Here is a 22531-nt window from a genome sequence, read left to right on the forward strand (position 1 = left end):
CTAAAATTATGTACATTACTTAACAAACTATAAATCTTTATCAGTTTTAACTGTCAAGTTATTGACTCGTTTGGATTCCGACCGCAGGGCTTCAGACCCCCTACCATATTGTCACAATATACAGTTCTAATCAAGATACTGATTTAAATTATTCACTCTCTAAATAAAGTACAGAGCTACCTAGTGGCAAATAGTGAAGTTAAGTGACTTTTTTTAAATTTTTTTTTCTGTGACTCGTGTGTTATTCGGGAAACTGTAACAAAGGAACGTGGATCGGTGAACCTTTCGGTGCACAAATGGTTGATAACACCCGATTAGAGTAAAATGGTTGAAGTTTAAACAACAACAGCGCTTTAGAAGTTTGTTTCCAGTGTTTTTCTTTACAGATAATCTGTCGGTGTTTGAGATACGCCAAGTAGGAAATACGAGTCCTTTTTCAACGTTTTGGTGTGAAACAGTTCTTGTACCTGCGATATTTGCCGAAAATGAATAAACTGTTACGATGTGGAAGTCTCATTTGTAACTTAGTATTGTTTTTTGTTTGTTTTTGAATTTCGCACAAAGCTACTCGAGGGCTATCTGCGCTTAAAACTTCTATTAATACGTAAGTTTCGGCGAGAGGCATGCGTGTTTTCTTATACATCGGGCTATCTGCTGAGCCCAGCGAGGGGAATCGAACCCCTGATTTTAGCGTTGTAAATCCGTACACTTACCGCTGCACTAGCGTGGCCTGTAACTTAGTAAGTGTTGGCATTTTAAAAGATTTCCAACTCGGAATTTTCATTTTCACCTCTTGAAATTACAAAATTATATTTAGGGCTTTATGGGGGTTATCGTACGGTACATAGGAGGCTTTAAAACGTAATACGAGGTGTAGCATAATTTAGTAACAACTAAAGAGAAAACTATAAAATAATTGAGAATTTTGTGATTTCATTTCACTGAATTCATTCCAGCAATTGTGTTTCTTTCTTTCAATAGATGTCAGCACTGCATTAGAACTTTATACCGTGATGTGCCCACATTGTGATAAAGTTTTATCTGGTAATCAAACTCTCTACGCTCTGCGAGATCATCTCAGACGAGTCCATAAAGATCTGCAGGAACCTTCACATCAGAAGGAAGAAGCCAAGCACGTGTGTGTTAGATGTAGTTCATCATTTCTTGACAGGTCCCATCTGGAGAAACACGAACTTATCCACGCAGAATCGGATAAGGTTAGTCAAATATTGCGGGTATTACAATTATTAGAAACTAAAACACAACGTTGAAGAGAAATTTCGTTTATCCCAATGAGAACAAAGTGAGACTTCTATTTATATAATCCTTATTTAGGTATATAAAACTAACTGCTCCATGTAAAACATTCAAGAGAAAAGAATGGACGAACAAATATTTTTAAAGACAATCCAGATGGCACGATTATTCTTTGAAGAAAGTTTGTTTGTTTATGAATTTCGCGCAAAGCTACTCGAGGACTATCTGTGCTAGCCGTCCCTAATTCAGTAGTGTGAAACTAGAGGGAAGGCAGCTAGTCGTCACCACTTACCACCAACTCTAGGGCTACTCTTTTTCCAACGAATAGTAGGATTGACCGTTGCATTATAACGCTCCCACGGCTGAAAAGGCGAGCATGTTTGGTGTGACGGGGATTCGAACCCGCGACCCTCAGATTACGAATCGAACGCCTTAACCCACCTGGCCATGAAGAAAGTAACCTAAACATCTAACTCCTATAGTTGACCTGTAAAAAGAGTTTAACCTTTCAGAGGAAGACTGTTGTTTGTGAGTGGTCAACCACTGCGGTTAGCGGATTAAATTAAACCTATTGACCCTGGATGATCTTAACTTGAAACTTGTAACGTGCAGGCGAAGAATGAAACTGTGTTTATTTCTTCGACCTTTTGATTTTTCGACCTGTTCTTGTACTGTCTTAACTTCTTCGGAAATGTCTCAATGTATGATTTTAATAAATGTTTTCTCTCCACTTTCAGTTGTTAAGTGATCGTTTAGTTACGTTTCTCTCACTTTCTGTGTCAGAGAACCAACGGTGAAGTTTCTTTTGAAATTCCAGGAACATAAAGAAGTGAACAGTGATGACGTCAGTTCCAGTCTCCGGAAATACAAGTGCCTAGAGTGTGGAAAAGCTTTCAAATTTAAGCATCACCTGAAGGAACATGTTCGAATCCACAGCGGAGAGAAACCTTTCTCGTGTCCGAACTGTGACAAGAGGTTCTCACATTCTGGTTCTTACTCCACCCATATGACGAGTAGAAAGTGTATTATCATGCACTCCAAGGTATTATGAAACAAACGTACTACAGCCACTCCTTTCCTCTTCTATTGTCAAAACAAACGAACTACAGTCCACTCCTTTCCTCTTCTATTGTCAAGACAAACGTACTACAGTCCACTCCTTTCCTCTTCTATTGTCAAGACAAACGTACTACAGTCCACTCCTTTCCTCTTCTATTATCAAAACAAACGAACTACAGTCCACTCCTTTCCTCTTCTATTATCAAAACAAACGACTACAGTCCACTCCTTTCCTCTTCTATTGTCAAGACAAACGTACTACAGTCCACTCCTTTCCTCTTCTATTGTCAAGACAAACGTACTACAGTCCACTCCTTTCCTCTTCTATTATCAAAACAAACGAACTACAGTCCACTCCTTTCCTCTTCTATTATCTCCTTTCCTCTTTCCTATTCTATTGTCAAAACAAACGAACTACAGTCCACTCCTTTCCTCTTCTATTGTCAAGACAAACGTACTACAGTCCACTCCTTTCCTCTTCTATTGTCAAGACAAACGTACTACAGTCCACTCCTTTCCTCTTCTATTGTCAAGACAAACGTACTACAGTCCACTCCTTTCCTCTTCTATTATCAAAACAAACGAACTACAGTCCACTCCTTTCCTCTTCTATTGTCAAGACAAACGTACTACAGTCCACTCCTTTCCTCTTCTATTGTCAAGACAAACGTACTACAGTCCACTCCTTTCCTCTTCTATTGTCAAGACAAACGTACTACAGTCCACTCCTTTCCTCTTCCATTGTCAAGACAAACGAACTACAGTCCACTCCTTTCCTCTTCTATTGTCAAGACAAACGTACTACAGTCCACTCCTTTTCTCTTCTATTGTCAAGACAAACGTACTACAGTCCACTCCTTTCCTCTTCTATTGTCAAGACAAACGTACTACAGTCCACTCCTTTCCTCTTCTATTATCAAAACAAACGAACTACAGCCCACTCCTTTCCTCTTCTATTATCAAAACAAACGAACTACAGCCCACTCCTTTCCTCTTCTATTGTCAAGACAAACGTACTACAGTCCACTCCTTTCCTCTTCTATTGTCAAGACAAACGTACTACAGTCCACTCCTTTCCTCTTCTATTGTCAAGACAAACGTACTACAGTCCACTCCTTTCCTCTTCTATTGTCAAGACAAACGTACTACAGTCCACTCCTTTCCTCTTCTATTTTCAAGACAAACGAACTACAGTCCACTCCTTTCCTTTTTCTATTGTCAAGACAAACGTACTACAGTCCACTCCTTTCCTCTTATATTATCAAAACAAACGTACTACGGTCCACTCCTTTCCTCTTCTATTATCAAGACAAACGAACTACAGTCCACTCCTTTCCTCTTCTATTATCAAGACAAACGTACTACAGTCCACTCCTTTCCTCCTCTATTATCAAGACAAACGTACTACAGTCCACTCCTTTCCTCCTCTATTATCAAGACAAACGTACTACAGTCCACTCCTTTCCTCCTCTATTATCAAGACAAACGTACTACAGTCCACTCCTTTCCTCCTCTATTATCAAGACAAACGTACTACAGTCCACTCCTTTCCTCTTCTATTGTCAAGACAAACGTACTACAGTCCACTCCTTTCCTCTTCTATTGTCAAGACAAACGTACTACAGTCCACTCCTTTCCTCTTCTCAGTAGTACGCTACCCCACCTATCCACACATCCTGTAGAGAGACTATTATCTCTAGATATTATAAACTATAATTATGTACCAATGGTTTAAGTAACTTGCACAAAGTAGAGGTGGAAAAATACTGCTTTCTAAAATCATCTTAAACCACCTCCCACGATCCCCCCCCCCTGAAGACTTATAACACTAAAATACGGATTTCAATACTTGTAGTGAGCACAACATATCTTACACCCTGGCCAGTTTCAAAATCATTGATCACACGCAAATTTGTTGCAAAAACGTTTTTTGTTCGTGCATCCGAAGTTAAGAGAAAAAGTTATGTTCCTAACGTTTCTCTCATTTTAAAAACTATAATTTTTTTTGATCTACGAAATAACTTTATGAATAAAGAGTGAGATACCTTCTATGCACATAGAATCCAGTTTTAACTGTGTCTTAACTGGCACAAGAGGTTCAGAATATTAAACTGATCTGTTCTGGACCGTATGATAATCCAGTGTAGCTAAACCCAGATAACAGCTGCGTAGACGGAAACAGTTTTGATGGTGCTTTGCTCACGGGCACCACATTATGACGCTTGTCAGCCTCAGATTCGTAATCGTCCAAAGTTTAAGTAATCGAACCATGAATCTTGAGCAGTGTGGTACCTCGGATGTGTTATAAGAGCGACTGTCAAATTCCACTATTTTTCAAACAAGTACTGTAATATTTAGGTATAACGTACACAAAACTTAACTGTCTGAGGTTGATAGTTTTAGCACTTCGAGTGTTATTAGAACATTTTTAAAACTTAAAATTCACTACTATGCGTTTTTACATGAATATATCCGTAACTAAAGTAGCGTAGAACCAACAAGGTAATGAATTCTTATACAAACACGTACATTTTCATTTAACCGCTGTGTGTGTGTGTGTGTGTATCTGTTCTTGTATATTTTACATTTCTTTGACCGTTCAGCACCAAACCTGATACAGGATGAAACGAGGGGGACTGAAACCCTTATCTAATTTCATATTGAAAGAATAATTAAACAGTATGTTTATGTATTTTATTGAATATTTTATTAAGTAAGAATAAATAAAGTAGAAGAACAATTTCCTGTCTTCAGTTACAAACGAGTTTTTATTTCACTAACGAACGGATGTACTACAGTTAATGAATTTTATTACTGTGTGGACCAGCACCCAGCTCTCTGTAAGTAACTTTGTTACTGTGTAGACCATCACCCAGCACTGTGTAAGTAACGTTATTACTGTGTGGACCACCACCTAGTACTCTGTAATAAACGTTATTACTGTGTGGACCACCACCTAGTACTCTGTAATAAACGTTATTACTGTGTGGATCACTAGTACTCTGTAATAAACGTTATTACTGTGTGGATCACCACCTAGTACTCTGTAATAAACGTTATTACTGTGTGGACCACCACCTAGTACTCTGTAATAAACGTTATTACTGTGTGGACCAGCACCCCAGTAGTTGACTGTATAATAAACTTTATTAACATTCAGTCAGTTTTAGATAAAGCTAAGTTTCTTCTTTGCAATAGGTTCGAAAATATGACACTAAACCTTTAACAATTTCTGGATCTAACCACAACACCATCCGCCCAAGCTTGTCAAAGTACACTGCTGCAGAAAGTGGCTCTTCTGAAGAACACGTGCCAATAGAAGTTGTTTCATCTGATGTGGACACGCCAACCAAGTGTCTTACGGGAAGTACATCTTTTCCTCCTATAGAAGTTTCATCGATGTCTCTGGATCATGCTCGGAACTCTGACATTCCAGGAAACTATTGTAACGGAAATATTTCATCTACTCATACATCGAGTTTGTCTACATTACTGATTAATTCCTCAAAAACTCGTAGTGAGTTTGTGGCGAGACAAAATAAAGTTGATAACTACAGCAAAGAAACAAAAACTACTACGTCATCTGGGGTCTTTCCCACAGATAGTGATTTAATAGCAGTTAAAAAGATCCTTGAAATTGTTGATGAAACGGTTTCTAAGCAGCCACATTCGAGGAATGGTCATAGCAGACTTCTTTCTGAATTGTTGAATGGACCATCTTGGTCTAGTCCTCTGAACATTCCTTTATCTGGAAACAAGACAGAACATAATCCTGACGATCGAAAAACCTATCCTCTGGATGAAGAACAATTTGTATACAAAACCTATCCTCTGGATGAAGAACAATTTGTACACAAAATGCAGTACAGTAATCATATCCAATCTCTGAAAATGGCGACTGGCGGAAAACTGTTGGAAAATATGCCATTAAGTAACTCGGATATAGAATGTGTTAATAATTGTCTCAGTACCACGAACCAGAATAAAGACACGAATTCTACATGTCTTGGAAGTGTGGATGAAAGCGACATTGATAAAAACCACAGAGGTTCCTACTTGAAAGATGTAAGGAATGTTGAAGATCAGAATACACTAAGCATAAATAAATTAAAAGTTCTAGAAGCCTTTCGTGATAGAAATCCAAGTTCAACAAAGTATGAAGTTATGAAGTTTGCAAGAGAAATTGGTTGTTCCTCACGGATGGTGCAAGCGTGGTTTCAGATAAATAAGAATGAAAACTTTTCGCCAAATACTATAGTCCAATCAACAGACAAGACGTTAGCAACCTATGCAAACAGAGAATCTCCTGTTTCCCATGAATTCCAACAGTATTGTGACAGTCATGTTCTAAGAATCCCACGCTACGAACCCCCATGTCTGCTCAAGTTTCCTGCCTCGTCAAGTTTACATTCAGGGTATGGAGGTGAACTTGTTTCTGATCGAGCTACAGCGCCCTCTGCTCACTGCCAAGACCGTAGAGTTTCACTAATCTTTCCACAAGATGGCACTGACGAAAACAAGATGCTCAAGAATAAACTGGTTTTCTCGGGCGTTGATTTGCCCCTTGACCTATCGTTGAAAAAGGCACAGAATAATTCTTTTTATGAAAGCAATGAAGAGCCACGTCAAGTGCCAACATATAAGTATGAAGCTATTAATCTCAGTCAAAAATCCAGTCGAGGAACAGCGGAATCCAAGGAGAGTGGTGAACAGTGTTCTTTGCTTGAAGGTCCCTTTGGAGAGGCATCAGCCTTCAAACACAACTGTGAAAACCAAGATTCTGTCTTCAGAGTATTGACCAAAGATAGGTCAACTGGGTCCGTGATATACAACGATTCTGTTGTTTCTGATCATTCTCTTTCTTTGCCAGAAGGATCACCTTTGGTAAATCATTCCAATTCCAGAAGTCCTCCACAGAATTCTCCAATAACGCCTGTGATTATGGATTCAAGAACTTTAAGTCCTGCCAGTGGTTCTTCGTTAGAAGCCGGGAGTGAAGGACTACCATCCTCTCCTGAACAAAGCAGCCCGAAGGGAAGATACAGTCCAGAGACATTCGACCAGAAAACCTGTTCTTCTAACAGCAATGACAGTTGGAAAATGACTAAATCGAAAAGGTTCATGAAAAAGGTACGGCAGATTTCTGTTTAAGTACTTGTATTGGTTGCATTTTTTTATCTATAAGTGGTAAAACATTTGAAACTATTCACTGAAAACATGTGAAGGATACATCAGTTTAAAATTCCTTATTTTCACATCAAAATCTGATTAAAAGAGGAAACATACCCCACCCTGACTCAGTACTTCAGTAACACAGCTTTCTGATTTTCTACTGTTATTGTTACTTTTGTAAGTTTTGACAACCAAACTTGTGGTCTAAACTGAAGTAACTTGTTATTAACGTTGTTTCTAGGTTAATAGAAGAGAACGTAGAGAAGATGAAATGAAGACAAAGATCCCGTGTATGAGTGTAGATGGAGAGAGGGTGTATAGATGTGATGAGTGTAACAAAATGTTTAACAAGCAGAGCTCACTCACTCGACACAAATACGAACACTCAGGTGAGTAAATACGTAACATTCACATACACCGCAGACTTGTGGGGTGTACTTTCAATGTTTCATTATTTTAAGATAGATTAATACAAATAAACGAAAGAAAAACTTCTATTAGAATTATTTTAGAAATATAATAATCCATAGGTGGTGAAATTTCAATTGAAACTGAAACTTTTTTGGTAAAGAACGTTATGTCATCTGTTTTAGGGACACTCAGCATTGTTTATTAGTTTTCTTATTAAAGATATGTCTATAACATGTGGAAAAGTTAATTTCTTTTTTCAAAATTGTTTTATGGTTTCAAATATTAAAATCAGTAATAACGCCATCTTCCGAATTAAAACACCTAACGCTGTAGAGAATTGAAACAATAACCAAGTACAATTGAAACTCAACAATCAAGTTCGAAGTATATTGTACTTGCTAACATAGAACAATGTTTCGATAAATAAAACTACGCTTAACACCAACTAATCCTACAAACTTCCGTGCCTCTATAGCGGCACAGCCGTATGTTTGCGGACTTACAACGCTAGAATCCGGGTTTCGATATGCATGGTGGGCAGAGCACTGATAGCCCATTGTGCAGTTTTTTGATTAATTACAAACAAACATTGTTTTCTTATTTGTTCAATGTTCGGGCGTTACGCCTGCTTCTGATAGAGGTTGTAGTTGTGTATAATGTGTCAACGTTACGCAAGTTGAAACATGTAAATAAAACATTTTTCCGACTTTGTTCACACCCTGATTCATTCGTTTAGGTATCTAACACTTTTCGTGTTTTTACAATAACTGGTTCTACTAAAACCAGTATTTTCGAAAGAACCTGTTGTTTAATATCATGTTTGTTTCACATTTATTTGTCTGTAGGCCTAAGACCATACCAATGTGATGAATGTAGCAGGGCTTTCAAACACAAGCACCACCTAACGGAACACAAGAGATTACACAGCGGCGAGAAGCCTTTTCAGTGCCGGAAGTGTCTTAAACGGTTCTCTCATTCCGGCTCATACAGTCAGCACATGAACCATCGTTTTAACTACTGCAAGCCGTACCCACAGGCAACACATGAACCATCGGTTTGACTGCTGCGTACCGTACCCACAGGCAGCACATGAACCATCGGTTTGACCGCTGCTTTTCGTACCCACAGGCAACACATGAACCATCGGTTTGACTGCTGCGTACCGTACCCACAGGCAGCACATGAACCATCGGTTTGACCGCTGCTTTTCGTACCCACAGCCAACACATGAACCATCGGTTTGACCGCTGCTTTTCGTACCGATAGTAGGAATAACAGAAATACATAACGATATTTGTTCCTGTTACTTTCTTAAAACGATAAAAGAAACACGTGACCGTCTAGCTGTTTTTTTCTGTTCTTTTAGTTTAGTCCCAACAACAACGACTCGAAAAACTTCAAGTTAAAAGGACATCAAACTCATTGCCAGCAGCCATTTGTTGCCTTTCTCAACACGACAAGGAGGAAGCTGTCAGTGCCGCGAACAACCACGTGCTCATTAGTTCACAAATAGAAAAAAGTGTGCCAAATAGCTGTACAAATCAGTGATTGGTCCCTTTATGTTAAATAAGGTGTGCTCTAGATAACTCCTTATTCTATAAATAAATTAGCTTAGCATACTTTAAAATATTTCTCCCAGAAACTTATTTTATTTTTGAGTACGTGTATATATTAATATATAGAAGTAGGAGACACCTTGTATTACATTTTAATTATAAGTTTAACTAATATTCAACAGAGGGCGGTTTCGTATTTTCCACTCGTCTCTGTAGGTTCCGAGTTTCCCACTTTATTGAATACGAGCTTTGTTAAGTTTTAAACTATCTTTTATTACCACTTTGTTAAGTTTTAATTTATCTTCTTTTATTACCACTTTCAACAAGTTCGGGATATCACAATAAGTCACGTGATAAATAAATACTTCAAGTGTTGAAGTTACCACCACAATTCTGAAATCATTGCACTTGCTTTACACGTGTAAATAATATATATTAGGCAGAAAGAAAATACTCGGACACTTTTAATAATAGTGTAAATTTTATAATAGGTTGTATTGAATTAATGCTAACGTTTTTATAAGATAGCCTTATTGTGTATTCTGTTATTGTACTTTAGTTTTATTGGCTGGAATAACCTAGGAAGCTTTATATGTGGATAAACTATATATCAAGTGCCAAATTTAAACAACTGTTGTAAAATAGTTATGTTTTATGTTCAAAGTAATCATGTAGATAAACTGAGGTAAGAGAGATCGTGTTATGCCTACGTAACATATTATAAATCGAGTGCCAAATATATGTGGTCTATTCATGACTCTAAAGTCAGTCTTAGCCAAATTTTTTAACCATGAAGTGAGTCTTAGTCAAGCTTCCTAACCCTAAAGTAAGTCGTCATCAAGTTTCTTAACTCTAAAATCATTCTTACTTAAACTTCATAACCCTAATACCAGTCTTAGTCAAACGTTTTAAAAGAGTAATCAGTGACACGAAATTTGATGTTAATTAACAGATTATTATTGTACTTTGTTGTATGGATAATAATTTTAATATAAGATAAGCTGTAGTAACACTGACTTTATTGTAAATAATTTAGGACAACACCAGTTTTGGCGTAGTTAAATATGGCGATATTAATATAATTTTCACGTAACAAAGCTGCAGTATTTATTATTACTCTCGCCATAAAATAATACTTTAACTGATGTTAAAATACGACATATGTTAAATTAGTTCAGTTTAACAACTGTCACTGTTATTCAAAGCCACTGTGTAAATATAAATACCTTTGAGCAAAGATCGACACCACAGTAATTCCTATTTGTTTTTTAAGCCTAAAAGCTACACAGAGGTCAATTTTACCACCAAGCCGCCAGAGGAAGTCATAACCCTCGACATGACATGCCAAGTGATTGTTTTTTTAATAACCTTTACAACCTACGAACTTTAAACTAAACTTTCCACTTCGAAGTAAACTTTTCCAAACGTATATTACGGTGAATGTCGTCTGTTAACACCTCTTCTGGACAATTTTAAGCTTGAGAACCATACCCGGCCCAGCATGGCCAGGTGGTTAAGGCACTCGACTCGTAATCTGATTCGAATCCCCGTCACATTAAACATGCTCGCCCTTTCAGCCATGGGGGAGTTATAATGTGACAGTCAATCCTACTATTCGTTGGTGAAAGAGTAGCCCAAGAGTTGGCGGTGGGTGGTTATGACTAGCTGCCTTCCCTCTACTCTCACACTGCTAAATTAGGGACGACTACCGCAGATAATCCTCGTGTAGCTCTGCGCGAAATTCAAAACAAACCAAAAAAGAACCATATCCATTGAAATATTTAGGTTCCATGACTTCTTACCTGCTGACAAGTATACACGACCTTTCGGTTGAGTTACACTTTACATATAGTATTTAATTAACGGATTACCCACGTGGGTATAACCACCCACACAATTAACCATGTAGGGCCTTCTGTTGGTATTAATGCTACGTGAGTAAGAAAATCACAAATTTATAACAGCAGGAAGCGAATCTGTTTCTATGGAAACATAGAACACGCAAAATTTGCGTTAAGCGACTGATAAGGCCCCTTAATAGTAATACTAAATACCAAATATTTTCAGTAAAATAACTAAATTAATTTTTTTACTGAACTCCTTCTGTGTGTGTGTTACCAACTGTTAATTTACAAAGACTGTTGACCTTATTATTTCCACTTTGACGTCAGCGTTTCGTCAGTAAATTAACTTGTAATATCAATTCACAGATAACATAATTCGCATTTATTTATCCAAGGGCTGGAAGTCATCTAATGATTACTGTGCCGATCTGTTGGTCTGAGGGTTTATGGTTTGCTCCCCGTTGCTCAAAATTGCGCCTGCATTTTAGAAATAATCATAAGAGTGACAGTTCAAAGCACTGTTCAACTAGAGTCGTTTAAGAATCGGCGGTGGGTGTTACTGACTAGTTTTATTTATTCTAGTCTATCAGTCCAAAACTCAGTACAGTTAGCACAGATAACCCTTGTGTAGTTTTGCGCGAATATCCGAAACAAACAAGCATACACATAATCTATACATACCAGTTATATAAAGTTACAAATTTTGGTTTAACTTTAAAGACACATCTGCACAAAAGTGGGCGTGTGATCCCAGCAGGTAAAATGTCTTAGAAACTCTGTATCTTGGCGGTGTACGTTTTTTATTGTACTGCTGAAAACTGTTGGCATATGTGTTAAAAATCTTCATGGTCAAATGGCGACTTTTTCGGGAAATGTTAAAGTGTATTTGTATGTAAAGAAAGATCGGGTTTACCGTTAATTATTAAGAGTTTAAGTTAATCAAGAGATTTTACAAAGCAACGAACTTTGAACAAACGTAATTTATTACTTAAAAATATAATAAAGGTTTTAACTGTGAGACTCTAGAAGCACGTGATGAAATAACTGCAGTTTGAATACTCGGAGAAGTTTTAAGGGATGAATGTATTTATACACCTATTAAAATGTAAGTATATTATATCACATTTAGTTTATCACGGTAATAAAAGTTAGATATTTTACAACATTAACAACGAACAAATAAAAACGACAGACTTATTTTTTATTGAAAATGTTCAGATCTGTGTTGCAGCAGGTAACTATAGTGTCGCCATCTACTTTGATATTTCTCTGATTATAAGAGGAAAATCATTTAAAAATATTTCTCTGTTATTGTTTCGTTAAACATGTGAACTTTCATTTTTGTATGTTTAGAGAGGAAGTAATTTAGTTATTAGTTGTTACGAAATACTTGGTTTTTTTAGTTGAAAATGTTTGTTTTTGTTACTTAATCAATGGAAAAACAACTCATAGTTTAATATTTTGTGTTTAAATTCATTCTCATAAGTGGAAGTTTATTTACTATTTCGATGTACTAGTTGTGTTGTTTTTATTAAATATATTCTAAACACAAAAGTTACCTATTGTGTTAGGCCTTTTGGATTTTCTTAACGTATAGAAAGTTTTCGTGTCCAGACATTTATTCTAGTTTTACAGTTTTCGTCTGGCGATTTATTAATTTGCGAATCTCAATATTTGAAGATTGTTTTTATTGTTTGGATTATTTTCTGTACGCAATGATATATATTTGTCTTCTGCAGACGTTTTTTAAACTATAGTAATTTTTAAAAAATCAGAAGGGTTAAAAACAGCGAATTTCAAACGTGCCAATCGAATTTTTATTTTAACTCAATATAAAACTCCTCTAAAATTTTTGTTCGTAACTCAAGAGATTTTTCTAAATATTTATATGTATATACAAACCTGTTTGCAGGATTATTAGCTCACGTGAGTGATTACAATTGATCAGACACCGAACTAATGCCATTATATAACATAATATATTTATGTAATTATTTATTTCATTGTATTTTTTGAATAATAATAAAATTTGTTTAAGTATAAAATATTTTCGTCGTGTTTTTTTCTATATATCATAAACACTTCACCAGAGGGCCAAAAGGGGCACGTGTCACCCCACTTTGAATATTTTATCAGAAACATTTCTTCTTTAAATTTCATTCGTTGCTTTAGCGGTGTCGTACAACAATATGGTTAGGGGGCGCTCGACTCGCAAAATGAGGGACGCAGGGTCGAGTTCCCTTCCCATGCTCCCTTTTCACCATGGGGGCGTTATAACGTTACGGTCAATCCCACTATATATGTTGTTGACTAGCTTCCTTCCCTCTAGTCTCTCTAATTTAGTAAATTAGGGAAAGCTAGCGCAGACAGCCCTCGTGTAGCTTCACGTGAAATTCAAACGTAACCAATTTCCCTCACCAAACTTTCAACAAACTTAGGGGCAACTGATTTGTAGATAAGGAGAAAATTGTTGACACCAGAAAGTTTGTCAGCTTATTGGATGAATTTATATCATAAAGAAACCAGTACAACACAACCATTAAGACCTTTCTTTATCAGGTGCTGACTTACATAAAATGTATGTAGTGTCACAAGACGAAACGTTGACAAAGGAGAAAAGTGACTCTAAAGTACAGTAATACTTAACGAATCGAGAAGGTTCTCAAATAATTAATGCGCCAAAAATCCACTTTATTAAATTCTAAGCGAAAAACCGACCATTTAGATTATTCCGTGATGACGAGAAAACCCACTTGTAGAAAAAAAAATCTATATGTAAAAACGGTTGGTTTGGGTTGAGAAAATTTTTATGTAGAGGAGCGAACAACGTTTCTTCGGTCATCGTCAGGTTCACAAAGATAGAAAGAGGTAACTGACCGGTAGCTGACCACATGTTTGACAGCGGTTGTGTAATTGAATGTAGGAATTTAGAGGGCGTGCTTAGATGTTGGATATTTTTATTAATATAGGTATAAATGTGTTCCTTTGTATTGGTTTATTTTGGGCTTGAGTTGGGCTTTAATTTTGCGTTTGTTTATGTTTGTTTCTTTATTTAGTATTTGAGTGTTTTCTATGGTTATGTTGTGTTTATTTGATTTTCAGTGTTCGAAAACGTGTGAAGGTGACTTTTTATGTTCTTTGAATCTGGTTTCCATATTTCTACTTGTTTCTCCAATATACAAGTCGTGACAGTTATCACATTGTATTTTATAAATAATGTTGGTGTAGTGTTTGTCAGTGTAGTTTTTACATAGTATAGACCTCAGTTTTGTGCCTGGTTTTTGAATAAATTTGGTATTAACTGGAATGTCATATTTTGTTACTAGTGTTTGCCAAATGTTGGTTATTTGTCTGCTGATATCAGGAATATATGGTATGCAGTGGTATATGGTTTCGTGATTTTTTGATTCGTGAGATATATTTACTTTTGTTGATTGATTTTGCTTTACGTCGACACATTCCGACACTCACTTACACAACCCCTTCCAAACATGTGGTCAGCTTCCGGTCAGTTAACTCTTAATCACGACAGGTCATTAAACAACTTGTTCTACTTACTTTCTTTTCAGGTTTGCTTCACTTCTAATGAGAAGGGATGTCAGGTTTACGTTGTTTAATGTGTTCCGACGATTATGTGCCAACACAATAATATTCATTTCTACAATCAAACTCGCCAATCTTAACAAAGAGCTGATGGTTTTAAAATACCCGATTACTCGGGTGAAGTAAAAAAAATCACTTGGAGCCACCTCACGGCAAAATCTATGAGTTAGCAGGTCGTAAACAACTTTTATTACATTTGGCGGAAATAAAAATATTTTCAAACTTGTCTATTTGTTAGAAAGGAACTGTAGGTATATTTGACGTTCAAAACAAAGGCAATATATTATCTCAGTTGGTATCCCCATCTCGTGGCTTAGTTTGTAGTTTTAATTAGCGATCCATAGTTTCGGATGCTCGTGTTTTTAAAACAAAATAAATATTCCATTGAATTTTACGTAAAGAATAGTACGTAAAGAAAAGATTATGTTTAAATAAATAGTATATTTGTTTGTTTGCTTTAAAGTTAAGCACAAAGCATCGCAATAGACGATCTGTGCTCTGCCCACTAAGAATATATCGAAAATCGGACTATAGAGTTGTAAGTTCGCAAACATGCCGCTGGGAGGCAAAATAGTATCTTAAATACTAACTAGACGGCATTTCTAATTAACAAATTAGGAATATTAGGGTCTATAATATAAAATTAGAATTAACATTTGTTCACAGCAAAACTAGTTATTGGTCCTAAAGGTTTCAGTAAACCTATTTCTATCTGTGAACCTGCAGGCGAGGTCTTCTAAAAATATTTCTCAATATCTCTTGTTAAAATTACGCAGTGTGATCATAATACAAGATTGATATGCGCATGCGCGTATCTTCCCCTGTAGGGTTTTTTTTTTTTTTAATACTGAATATTATCTGAAAGAATATTAAAATGTTTACACAAATATTATAGTTTTTTAAAAAGTTCGATTTCTAGTAGCTGATAATAATATAAGTAAAATCTGTCGAAAAGTATTCTTAACGAAATAAACCGAAAACACTTTTACTTAAAAAAAATAATTTCCAAATAGTATTTTTTTTTAATATTAGAGCTCTCACACTTTGAAACTGTCCTGACATCTGTCGTGAGTTATTGCTATCACAATGTGAAATGACGAAATCTGCGGTTACCAAACAAGTTAATTATTACACATCAGTTGTTTGATTATTACCATCATTAAAAATAAACTTCAAAACAATTAATGTTATTAATGTATTTAATTTATAAGATACGTTAAGATATTTATAAATTTCATATGTTGTAGCTACTCAATTTAAATCTTTTTAATATAGTAAACCATTTAGTCTATACTGTTTAGTTTTTTATAAAGAGATGGCGCTACAAATGAGTTGAAGCAACAAAACAGATATCGAAAACGTAATTCCATATCGTGGTATCTTTTACCGTGATAAAAAAATTCAATTTTCCTGTATATTTATTATTTTCATTCCAACATTGCATTAGAAGGAATAACCTCTCCTTTAAAGATACGTTGAGAAGCGATGGATGAATGGTTCTAAGTAATAGTCAGTGACTGACCAGAAGTAATTAGATTAACCCGTAGAGGTAATGGAAGTTAAAGAAATATTCTAACATTACACTGTGTGACCTGGAGAAGTGGTTGGTATACCATGAGGATCGAGGAAGATCTTTCTGGGGAGGGGACACGAGATACTATTTGGAAAAAAACATTAAAGCAGAATATAATGATACAGACTCCAGTCCCCCAAATTAAACAGCAGTCACAGCGAGTTGCCAACGTATTCCGCCAGACAGCGCTCAACCACCACGTATTGTTAACCCTTCAATTATTTTTTTCGATTTACCTTTTAATTAAACTTGACAACAAGGAACATTCTACATTTACAATAAAGTTTTTACATTACCGTCAGGCAGTCTCACACTTTTATATCTTAGTTAATGTGAACCAATCTGAAGTTTGTTTTAAAAAAATATATGAATCAAGGATACACCGCTTTCCCAAACATTCGACTATATGATCAAACGACACATTGTTAGGGTTAACTTTCTCTATAAGATCAAACGACACTTTGTTAGGGTGAACCTGAAGATGACCTTGAAAAGTCGAAACATTGTTCTCTGCTTGTCAGTAAAAGTGTTAATACTCATACCAGTCGTTCTGAGATACATTTTTATCTCAAGTGGATTTCTCGTCATCAAGAAGAAGGACTCATCAGGTATACGACAGACGTACAAACAGTTTAGGGTATAATATTGACAAACAAAACTCTTAGGGTGTAACATTGGTTATTATCAATTTCTTTACTAGTGATAAAAAAATTCATACTATTAATTTTTATTTGTTTATTTTTCTCAGAGGCTCATCGATTTTATAAGGATCTCGGATAAAAATGGAGACGTTTTTATTAGAGCCCTTTGTTAGTTCATCGATCCCTGCTACGAATAAAGCACAGGTGGATAATTATTCAGACTAAACTAAAACAGACAAGCGTTTAGTATAAGTTTTGGCATAAAATAATTGTAAACTGTTGTATTGTAATCAGCTAGCCCTAAAGCTTACTTTTTTATTTAAGTTGTTGTTTCTAAATGTTTCCCCGCAACTAAATGTTCATTTTCACTATCTTCCAAATATGTAAGGCCCGGCATGGCCAAGTGTGTTAAGGCGTGCGACTCGTAATCTGAGGGTCGCGGGTTCGAATCCCGGTCATACCCAACATGTTCGCCCTTTCAACCGTGGGGACATTATAAAGTAATGGTCAATCTCGCTATTCGTGGGTAAAAGAGTAGCCCAAGAGTTGGTGGTGGGTGGTGATGACTAGTTAGCTGCCTTCCCTCTTGTCTTACATTGCCAAATTAGGGACGGTTATCACATATAGCCCTCGAATAGCTTTGTGCGAAATTCAAACCAAACATCCACGCTCATATTATTTACTAAAAACAACTTCATATGACTACATATCTTTGTAACTAATTCCAAACGTGCTATATTTTATTTACTAAAAACAACTTTATATGACTACATATCTTTGTAACTAATTCCAAACGTGTTATATTTTATTCACTAAAAACAACTTCATATGACTACATATCTTTGTAATTAATTCCAAACGTGTTATATTTTATTTACTAAAACAACTTCATATGACTACATATCTTTGTAACTAATTCCAAACGTGCTATATTTTATTTACTAAAAACAACTTTATACGACTACATATCTTTGTAACTAATTCCAAACGTGCTATATTTTATTTACTAAAACAACTTTATATGACTACATATCTTTGTAACTAATTCAAACGTGTTATATTTTATTCACTAAAACAACTTCATATGACTACATATCTTTGTAACTAATTCAAAACGTGCTATATTTTATTTACGAAAACAAATTTATATGACTACATATCTTTGTAACTAATTCCAAACGTGCTATATTTTATTTACTAAAACAACTTTATATGACTACATATCTTTGTAACTAATTCCAAACGTGCTATATTTTATTTACTAAAACAACTTCATATGACTACATATCTTTGTAACTAATTCCAAACGTGTTATATTTTATTTACTAAAACAACTTTATATGACTACATATCTTTGTAACTAATTCAAACGTGCTATATTTTATTTACTAAAAACAACTTTATATGACTACATATCGTTGTAACTAATTCAAACGTGCTATATTTTATTTACTAAAACAACTTTATATGACTACATATCTTTGTAACTAATTCAAACGTGTTATATTTTATTTACTAAAACAACTTTATATGACTACATATCTTTGTAACTAATTCCAAACGTGTTATATTTTATTTACTAAAACAACTTTATATGACTACATATCTTTGTAACTAATTCCAAACGTGCTATATTTTATTTACTAAAAACAACTTTATATGACTACATATCTTTGTAACTAATTCCAAACGTGTTATATTTTATTCACTAAAAACAACTTCATATGACTACATATCTTTGTAACTAATTCCAAACGTGCTATATTTTATTTACTAAAAACAACTTTATATGACTACATATCTTTGTAACTAATTCCAAACGTGCTATATTTTATTTACTAAAAAACAACTTTATATGACTACATATCTTTGTAACTAATTCCAAACGTGCTATATTTTATTTACTAAAAACAACTTTATATGACTACATATCTTTGTAACTAATTCCAAACGTGTTATATTTTATCCAAGTTTGTTCATTATTCTTATGTAGATATTCCAGTGATAAACAGTAGAAAAATACAAACAATAATTATACGTATTATTGGTACCAGAAAATCTGGTAATGTAGCTATACCTTTACGTAATTTCTAAATTTCCGTGCCCCGACTCATGCGTCACGTTCTCTCACGTTGGTGAGACAGAAGAGTGACAGTCAAGTCCCGATTCGATTAGATAAAGGTAGCTTCTATCACGCGCATGCCATATTTCATTCTACTCCAGGTGGTTAGAGCGTTCGACTCGCAATCTGAGGGTCGCGGGTTCAAATATTCCGTCACACCAAACATATTCGTCCTTTCAGACATGGAGACGTTATAATGTGACAGTCAGTCCAACTTTTCCTTGTTAAAAGAGTAGCCCAAGAGTTGGCGGTAGGTGGTGATGACTAGCTGCCTTCCCTCTAATCTTACGCTAATAAATTAAGGACAACTGGTGCAGATATCCTCGTGTACCTTTGCGCATAATTCAAAAATAAAAACAAACAAACTAGCAATGGATTCATGACGAGGAGACCTAAGTTCAATACCGAAAAGGATGAAAAACCAAATAACATGTTATTTACATCAAACCATATAACATGTTATTTACAACAAACCATATAACATGTTATTTACAACAAAGCATATAACATGTTATTTAAAACAAACCATATAACATGTTATTTACATCAAACCATATAACATGTTATTTACATCAAACCATATAACATGACATTTACATCAAACCATATAACATGTTGTTTACAACAAACCATATAACATGTTATTTACATCAAACCATATAACATGTTATTTAAAACAAACCATATAACATGTTATTTACATCAAACCATATAACATGTTATTTAAAACAAACCATATAACATGTTGTTTACAACAAACCACACAACATGTTATTTAAAACAAACCATATAACATGTTATTTACATCAAACCATATAACATGTTATTTACATCAAACCATATAACATGTTATTTAAAACAAACCATATAACATGTTATTTACAACAAACCATATAACATGTTATTTACATCAAACCATATAACATGTTATTTAAAATAAACCATATAACATGTTATTTACAACAAACAATATAACATGTTATTTAAAACAAACCATATAACATGTTATTTAAAACAAACCATGTAACATGTCATTTACATCAAACCATATAACATGTTATTTACAACAAACCATATAACATGTTATTTAAAACAAACCATATAACATGTTATTTACATCAAATCATATAACATGTTATTTACATCAAACCATATAACAATTTATTTACATCAAACCATATAACACGTTATTTAAAACAAACCATATAACACGTTATTTACAACAAACAATATAACACGTTATTTAAAACAAACCATATAACAGGTTATTTACATCAAACCATATAACAATTTATTTACATCAAACCATATAACATGTTATTTAAAACAAATCAAATAACATGTTATTTACATCAAACCATATAACATGTTATTTACAACAAACCATATAACAATTTATTTACATCAAACCATATAACATGTCATTTACAACAAACAATATAACATGTTATTTACAACAAAGCATATAACATGTTATTTACATCAAACCATATAATATGTCATTTACATCAAACCATATAACATGTTATTTACATCAAACCATATAACATGTTATTTACAACAAACCATATAACAATTTATTTACATCAAACCATATAACATGTCATTTACAACAAACAATATAACATGTTATTTACAACAAAGCATATAACATGTTATTTACATCAAACCATATAACATGTTATTTACAACAAACCATATAACAATTTATTTACACCAAACCATATAACATGTCATTTACAACAAACAATATAACATGTTATTTACAACAAAGCATATAACATGTTATTTACATCAAACCATATAACATGTCATTTACAACAAACAATATAACATGTTATTTACAACAAAGCATATAACATGTTATTTACATCAAACCATATAACATGTCATTTACAACAAACAATATAACATGTTATTTAAAACAAATCAAATAACATGTTGTTTACATCAAACCATATAACATGTTATTTACAACAAACCATATAACAATTTATTTACATCAAACCATATAACATGTTATTTACATCAAACCATATAACATGTTATTTACAACAAACCATATAACATGTTGTTTACAACAAACCATATAACATGTTATTTACATCAAACCATATAACATCTTATTTAAAACAAACCATATAACATGTCATTTACATGAAACCATATAACATGTTATTTACAACAAACCATATAACATGTTATTTAAAACAAACCATATAACATGTTATTTAAAACAAACCATATAACAGGTTATTTACATCAAACCATATACCAATTTATTTACATCAAACAATATAACATGTTAACATGTTATTTACAACAAACCATATAACATGTTATTTACATCAAACAATATAACATGTTATTTACAACAAACCATATAACATGTTATTTACATCAAACAATATAACAGGTTATTTACAACAAACCATATAACATGTTATTTACATCAAACAATATAACATGTAATTTACATCAAACCATATAACATGTTATTTACATCAAACAATATAACAGGTTATTTACATCAAACCATATACCAATTTATTTACATCAAACAATATAACATGTTATTTACAACAAACCATATAACAATTTATTTACATCAAACCATATAACATGTTATTTACATCAAACCATATAACATGTTGTTTACATCAAACCATATAACAATTTATTTACATCAAACCATATAACAATTTATTTACATCAAACCATATAACATGTTATTTACATCAAACCATATAACATGTTATTTACAACAAAGCATATAACATGTTATTTACAACAAACAATATAACACGTTATTTGCAACAAACCATATAACATGTTATTTACAACAAACCATATAACATGTTATTTACAACAAACCATATAACATGTTATTTACATCAAACCATATAACATGTTATTTACATCAAACAATATAACATGTTATTTACAACAAACCATATAACATGTTATTTACATCAAACAATATAACATGTTATTTACAACAAACCATATAACATGTTATTTACATCAAACAATATAACATGTTATTTACAACAAACAATATAAAATATGCTCTTTACAAGTTTGAACCTATAACTCTTAATATATCATATAAAAATTCTGCTAAAAATCGTATTTGTAACACACGTTTCAAATTCCACTAATAATAGTATAAGTTATTCCGAGACGTCCAAACTTATAAATACAAATAAAATAAACGTTCATTATTAAACTTATCTACTTCTAAAGAACCTTAAACCGTGAAATTAACACCTTTTCTTGGGACTAATATGACT

General features: G+C 33.8%; 1 protein-coding gene across 1 annotated transcript; it reads left to right on the forward strand.

The window, feature by feature from the left end:
* The first annotated feature begins 986 nt into the window (after window positions 1–986).
* On the forward strand, window positions 987–9358 carry LOC143237719 (uncharacterized). The gene is made up of 5 exons (XM_076477251.1): window positions 987–1217; window positions 2075–2299; window positions 5515–7446; window positions 7730–7877; window positions 8745–9358. Exons 1-5 carry the CDS (start codon window positions 1014–1016, stop codon window positions 8957–8959), a joined length of 2724 nt encoding a protein of 907 aa, XP_076333366.1. The 5' UTR covers window positions 987–1013; the 3' UTR covers window positions 8960–9358.
* Window positions 9359–22531: the final 13173 nt, after the last annotated feature.

Source organism: Tachypleus tridentatus, chromosome 2 (genome assembly GCF_004210375.1).
Source record: "Tachypleus tridentatus isolate NWPU-2018 chromosome 2, ASM421037v1, whole genome shotgun sequence".
In the NCBI taxonomy this organism is placed as follows: Eukaryota; Metazoa; Arthropoda; class Merostomata; order Xiphosura; family Limulidae; genus Tachypleus; species Tachypleus tridentatus.